General features: G+C 36.4%; 1 protein-coding gene across 1 annotated transcript; it reads right to left on the bottom strand.

The window, feature by feature from the left end:
• Window positions 1-479: 479 nt before the first annotated feature.
• On the bottom strand, window positions 480-6702 carry desi1a (desumoylating isopeptidase 1a). The gene is made up of 6 exons (XM_024272606.2): window positions 6490-6702; window positions 6243-6264; window positions 5833-5902; window positions 5617-5726; window positions 3765-3887; window positions 480-2811 (listed from the first exon to the last, which is right to left on the bottom strand). The coding sequence occupies exons 1-6, from the start codon at window positions 6575-6577 to the stop codon at window positions 2721-2723; spliced, it is 504 nt and encodes a 167-aa protein (XP_024128374.1). The 5' UTR covers window positions 6578-6702; the 3' UTR covers window positions 480-2720.
• Window positions 6703-6939: the final 237 nt, after the last annotated feature.

Below are 6939 nucleotides of genomic sequence, written 5' to 3'. Positions count from 1 at the left end.
TTGTGGCTGTTCAGCTGAGACGAGCAGATGTGCAGCATCGTTCCATCTGTCCTGCAGTCAGTCAGCAGATGAGAACAAGAGAAGGAAAAGCTGCAAGACAAGCTCTCCTGTGTCCGCAGAGGTTAACATTTGTACAAAGTGCTTCAAAATAAACTTCAGGTAGACCAAATCGGGTTAACAAACTGCAGCACGAAGATGGGGATTTGCAATAATCAGGTTTTAGGCGAACTTCTCCGAAATTTGAGGTACCCGTTTTCTCAGAGTGACATGTTTTTTTTTTTACTTTACTTGATTTTCTCTAATGCATTTACAAAACCTTCCAGCATATTTGCATCCCAGAAAATAAACATATCCATTGCTACATATCTTATCAGTGTAAATTTTGACATTTGGTCTGTTTTATTTATTTTTAATCTGTTAATGCGTCAAATGTACAAAATCTGCTCTTTTTGAGAACTCAAAAAAAAATAACCAAAAGCTCATTTTTGCAGTCGATGGCTTTAATGTAGATTTACAAAAACAAATGAACAAGGAAAACAATGTGCATAAATATACTTAAGGGTTGTTTTACCAACTAAGAAAGAAAATGAAATCCACAACTATCTTATATCATATAATTTGCACGTTCACGTTACAGCCAGCGGCAAAATCACGTAGAAGCAACAGCGGACGAGTTCAGAACTACATTTCAGTGGTCGGGTTTGAAATCAAATTTTCAAAACTTAGAGTTCAGTCTCTTCAAAGTGGGAAAAATTACATTTGTTTCTCTTTTTAAGTCAAAACTAAAGTGTTAAATAAAGTGGACATGTGCAGATTGTCCTCTTTATTGCACAAAATTAAATGCTGGATAAATCTTAATGTTATCCATATTTCAAATTCAGTGGAGCTCATTTGGGATTCATTTAAATAAAAATAAAAAATAAGATTGACAGCTTTAAACTGGTAGAACTAAAGCACAGAGATTACAGGCTATGGAGCTATATACCGGAATGTTTCTGCACCTTTACGAAGTCTCAGCTCAGAGGTGTGACCCTCCGAGTGCACCGTGAGTTACGTTTTGACCCATTTTGGTCTTGCACCATGCCATCGTTATACATGACAGCTGGAATTATCCTGTGGCTAAGCAGAGGGGGAGTGAAGGCACAGAGGTGTAAGTCTTCCAAACACGCTCTGGTGAGTTATAAGACTCAACAATACGTTCATAGAACCCTAGAAATGTGAATATTTGGAGTAAGTAAAATGCTAAATTATGAAGACTTAGAATCAGTTTTAATGAAAATATTTTGTTAGTTTAAAGAAAAACATATATATGTATATGTTCTATATATATGTGTGTATAGAGTATTCCCCTGTTATTCGCAGGGATTAGGGACCGGAGACATCCACAAGTCCGCGGACAGAGAGAACCCCTCCCCCGAAGAATGTTCGCTACCAATCCTTACTCATCAAAAAAACTTCTTTAAAAACATTTATTAAAGAACATTGGAGTATTGCTCAATGTAAAGAGTTTTTTCTTAATTCAGAAACGCAGTGCATTTAATGACACAGATAAGGGGTGTCACTGTCTCTCTGTGCCTTAAAACCATCATCAAATAATAAACACCTGCTGATGATAATTATACTCCACAATTATCTTCTTATATCAGGATTTTTTTTTGGCTGCGGTGCGGAGATACAACTCAGCACTGCAGCACCTCCTTTGGAAAAAATGTAATACAAGCGTCTTGAGTTTTTGTGACGAACTGGAAAAAGTCACATTACTGAAAAAAAATCTGCGAGTACGTGGAACCGCGAATTAAGAAACGGGAATACCCAGGGGAACACCCTATATAGATATATACGCTGTACTGACACATTACATATACAGTATACATATATATGGTTTTCTTTTTTTTATATTACACAAATTGTTGATTTTTGTAGTGGATTTTTGAGATTTGCTGACTCAGTCTTGGGGGTCATTTATGTTAAAAATGGGGAATTGCAACATAAATAGTCAACACAATAATCACAAATAGAAAAAAAAAAGATTAAAAGGTGCAATGAACTGAAAAGAAACAAGGTAAAGGCTATCAATAAAGATCATATAAAAGATGCAAAACAGACATGCTTAACGTTTAAAAGACCAACTCCTCAACCCGCTGATAATGATTACGGTAAACATTTTCCCACTAAGGTCGAATAAATCCACTGCAGTCAGTTAAAAGTGTGATTGGGAAAATGGGACAAATCAATGACATTTCAGAAAAAAATATGAATAAAAAATATATACTAAGATTTTTATCCTGTTCTTACTCTCAAAGAGATTTAAATAGCTTTATATTAAATTTGAACAAACAAAACTTAAGAAGCAATATGTTCTTCACTACGAACTGTCAATGGCTGGACGCACTCATGTGCAGGAGGTACGCTGGTTTTAGAACTTAATTTAGAACTTGAGCTCTAAATTAAGTTAAGCTTCATTTTTTTTCTTTAAGAACTTAACTTCAAAGACCTTAATGCTGCTTTAGTATAAACAATACATTGATAAATACACTTTATTTTAACTTCCAAATACGTGACTGGGTGTTGCAGTTTATTGCAGTGAAGGGCAGCACTTCTGTCGGAGGTCAGGATCTGTCCGTTTGAGGTTAATGGCTCACGTGAAGAATAAATGTTAAGTCTTTTTACTCTGACTACAATGAAAGTGACCTGGGGAAGGAGGGTTCTGCTTGGTCGGTTTACATGTTCCTTCCCCCGTTGATGACATGACCTCCCGGGGGGGCGATGTGGATGGAGTCGAGGATGGGCCGCAGCATCTGCCCGAACGGCCTGAAGATGAAACACCAGTCAGTTTGATCTTCAAAGGTGAGGCAAAACAAAATTAAAAAAAAAAATATATATATATATATATATATATATATATATATATATTGTTTTTTTTTTAAATAGTCTTTTTGTTTTAGACAGGTTTTAAACAACTGCATATTTTGTTGGCTCTGACAAAATACTGTTTGTTGTAGTTGCTATGCAGCAACAGCAAACAAAGTGCATTCATCAAACACAGGCTACAAGACTGTTCTATTTGAACAAAGCTCATCTTTATCACCCCCCAAAAAAATGCATGACATGGATTTTCAGATTAATTTAATCTTTTTTATGCATCAATATGCATATTTTTAAATTACAGTTTGTTCCACTGCAACTTTGCTTCATGAGACGATTACAAAGGTGCTTTAGTCTTTTTATTTAGTTCACTTTGGTCTGCTTACATTCCAGAGGTGATGTCATGGAGACAATTCATCTTTTAGTTTAATATTTTTTAAGCAACTTATAAATGTAACTTATGCCACTTCAATCTAAATCAATTTTCTTTTTTTTTTGCACCGAGAAGACCAAGAACATATGTTCACCTATGTCCAAACTGATTACTGAGTGCAGGAGATAAACAAGAAGAAATGGCTTTAGTAATTTCTGGAAAAGCTTGAGCTTTATCTTTGCTTGAGCTGGAGGCAGTAACGCCCTCTCCAGCTAAAAAAAAAGGAAGATAAAAGTCATACTTGGTTAGTGGCAAACTTGTATCTCGGCTGTGACTGGCCTTGTGACTTCAGCACAGTTCAACTCTGAGTTACAGCTGGAGCCCAGAAAACCCTCTCTTTGAGGAGAAGCGCTACCACAACTCACTGTTGCTTATGTGTCGTAAATATGAAGACGAAGGCCTTATTGTTTGCTGAGCAGTGCTGAAAAGGGATAGATTTGCCCCAAAGACAGAGTTTGAGACTTACGTGGAGAGGACCTCAGACGGAAGGTCGGTGATGTAGGACGGGATGTTCCTGCCAGTCAGAAACTGAGCCACCTCGTTGGAGAAAGTGTTGCAGTTGTGCTCGAACAGCCGATACCGGTCACCTCTGAACACAGAGAGCAGAGCAGAATAACCATTCTTGCTCTGCTGGATCTTTTTAACATGTTTTTGTTAATCCCTTTTTTCCCCCTGTAATTAAGTTATTCAAGTTATAAACTGACCAATCAGATGTCTCAATGTGCCTACTGGCCCTCACGTCCAACGTTCAAAATGTTTCATCAACAGATATCGAGTATCCCGCTTTCAAATGGTGAGAGTGTGGACTTCCAGCAGCTCACGCCTGATCGACTTCATTTGGTTGGAGCAGGAAGTAGTAACTCACTCAGTCCAGTTCTCATATATAGTCAATGGTTTTGACCTTTTTTTTTTTTTTAAACTACATTGTGACGTGTGAATACATTAATAGATTTTCTCCTTTTTAATCTAGAAACAAGTCAACTGGGTTAAAGTCTTGACTTAAGGACTTCTGTTGTACTTGTTTGTTTTTGAATACTTGTGCCCCATCTAACGTGGATTTGTCTTCATCCATTCAGAAAACACAAAGACAGAGATTGTTGAAAAAAAAAGAGCCATAGAATGTCCTTGACTACAGAGAATGTCCTGGTCTACAAGGATCGGAGGAGACCTGCAATCTGATCGGCCATTCTAATGTGGATTTGCCTTGTTTTCTTAAAATAACAAACTTTTAACAAAACTTCAACTTTCTAAAACAGTGGCCTCTCGCTATACTGCGTTTTACCATTTTTAGAGCAGCGCACTGTGATCTGCTTCCTGATTGGTTGTCGACTTTGTCAGTCAATCAATCTTTGTGCAGTGTTTTCTGTACATTTTTGATCGCGAGCAGATTTTTGTTTTAATTCTGTAAAACTGGAATTATTTTTCTATGAAGGTTTGAACTTTTAGAGTTTAAACAAGAAAGAAAAGTGTGAAAGTATGTCTGGGTAAAGTATATAAAGTGAGTAGTGAGGAATTTTATAGCGTTAATATATCTGTAATCCTATTTAGCAGATTTCACCTATCGAGGGTTACTGCTGGAACACAATCCCTGTGGTAGACGAAAGACACCGTAGATGTATTTTAAAATAATTAGAATACCTAAACTGAAATCAAGTTCATGTATTTGCAAACTAAATATCTGATCATGATCCGTCTTCCTAAACCATCAGATTTTTCCAATACTGTTTTGTGCTATAACAGCAGTTTTCCAATTTGGAAAACTGTTCACCTTTATCAAACTGTACAAACATAGTTTTCCTAAAAATATTCTGAATTACACTACAATATAGACCAGGATTTACTGATAATTGCATTCAATATTTAGTAAATATTTGAGACAATTCTCAGCCAGCAGATATTTTTGGGCCCTTAAATGAACTCACTGTTGACTGTAGTCCTGATGTAGTAAAACAACCAAACTCATCATAACTCTAGTTCCTGCCTGACTATAGAAATGAGGTCATTCTGGTCAAATCTTATCTGATGATCCATGACCTTGACAGGTTACTTAAATTTTGGCTTTTGTATTAACTCCAGTGTCGTTCAAACCACCAAAGCTTTCCCTACACGAAAGATTGAAAAGTGAACTAAAAAAATAACCTTTTAAAAACTGTACTTATTTAATCAAAAAATTACCAAAATCTTTTTATTTAATATTTGTAAAAATATAACAGTATCCCTCCATCCTGCATAACTTTACACACACATCTCCGGAATATCTATAAACAACTGTCCAGTAATAAAAATTAAACTCCTAATGTAAATGACTCATCAATGACCTGTATGTGCTTTCTCCTAGAGAGGAAAGGTATTCCATGAAGATCTCCTCTGTCACTTCAGTTTCTCCCAGATCCACCACCGTGTCAGGGGGTCCCAGCATGGTGCCACCCTAACAAAAACACAGAAAATAAAGGCTTTTTAAAACCCGCAAATAATAGAGGCTTTACATTTAAGAGCACAAAGAGGATTGTTTTTGTTACGACTGTTTTTCCTACCGGTGGGCAGCTGGAGATCCCCTCGCCTCCAAAGAAAAACTCCTCTCCATATGCCACAATAGCTGTGTGCCTGCAAGACCAGGGTAAAAATATTACATTATTGTGACTTTATTGTTTGTTTTTAACAGATTAGCAAACCTAAATAAACACAGCAAACATAACTACTCAAATCTTGACAGGTTATCCAACTGTGTTATGCTGAGTAATTGGTGATTCACACCACGTGATAACTATTAACCTCTGCACAGATAAAACTCCCAATCAGAAGATAGGTGGTTCGAATCCCAGTCCCAACACACTGTCCCGATCATAGGAATAGCAGCCTCTATTTACTGAAAATTATTCTTACTAGTCTAGTTAAAGAAACGCTATTTACATATTTGGTAGCATTCAAAACTTAGCAGACTCACCATATGCCGTCCAGCTGTTTACCTGTAAACAAGTATACAATATTAGATAACAATGCCAACTAAAAGAAAATGAGAACATTTTACAACAAAAATTAAGACAGAATTTTATGTTACTGATAAAATTAACCATACTGTTCTTGAAACTGCGCTTTAAAATCCGTAAGTTAAAAAAAAAAAAACATTCACGTCAATGTTTTTAGCTAAGGCCAAGAAGTAGCACCTAAATCTTCACTAAAATGCAACTTACCTAACATGATGGGGCTCAAATTGCGAGCCATTCCTCTTGAAAGATCATAAATGTAGAGCTGAATGTTGTGTCGCGTTGTGTTATCCATTATTTAAGTTCGCCGTAAGGAGTATTTTTGTGTTCTTTTCTTTTCTAAATACAAGCTAGCCGGTAAATTCGTTTACCACAGAAGAAATGCACAGCGGGATGATGTCATCACGCCTATATACGTGGGACGTTTCCGTTTTTGCTTTTTCAAAATAAAACAAATTTCCGCAGTGATTTCACTGAGACAGCAGACAAAACCGTGGAGTCGCGAGACCTTCACTTTATTTTGAAGTTTTCCCGCGTCTTCCCCGATTTTGCTCGAACCTTCATTAAATGACTTGACAGTTTTTATTAGGACAACTTTTTAGGGTTGTTGTCATTATAAAAAAGTTGAAAAAAATGGCACAAAATGCTTCAAACTTT

This window comes from Oryzias melastigma, linkage group LG8 (genome assembly GCF_002922805.2).
Source record: "Oryzias melastigma strain HK-1 linkage group LG8, ASM292280v2, whole genome shotgun sequence".
Classification (NCBI taxonomy): domain Eukaryota; kingdom Metazoa; phylum Chordata; class Actinopteri; order Beloniformes; family Adrianichthyidae; genus Oryzias; species Oryzias melastigma.
The sequence above is the reverse complement of the archived record's forward strand: the minus strand, read 5'-3'. Positions and strand labels throughout refer to the sequence as shown.

Coding starts and splice junctions, on each gene's coding strand:
- desi1a (XM_024272606.2), bottom strand. CDS start 6,577: ATGGATAACACAACGCGACACAACATTCAGCTCTACATTTATGATCTT. Junction 6,265..6,489: donor TTTGAGCCCCATCATGTTAG/GTAAGTTGCATT, acceptor ACTTGTTTACAG/GTAAACAGCTGGACGGCATA. Junction 2,812..3,764: donor CCGTCTGAGGTCCTCTCCAC/GTAAGTCTCAAA, acceptor TTTCATCTTCAG/GCCGTTCGGGCAGATGCTGC.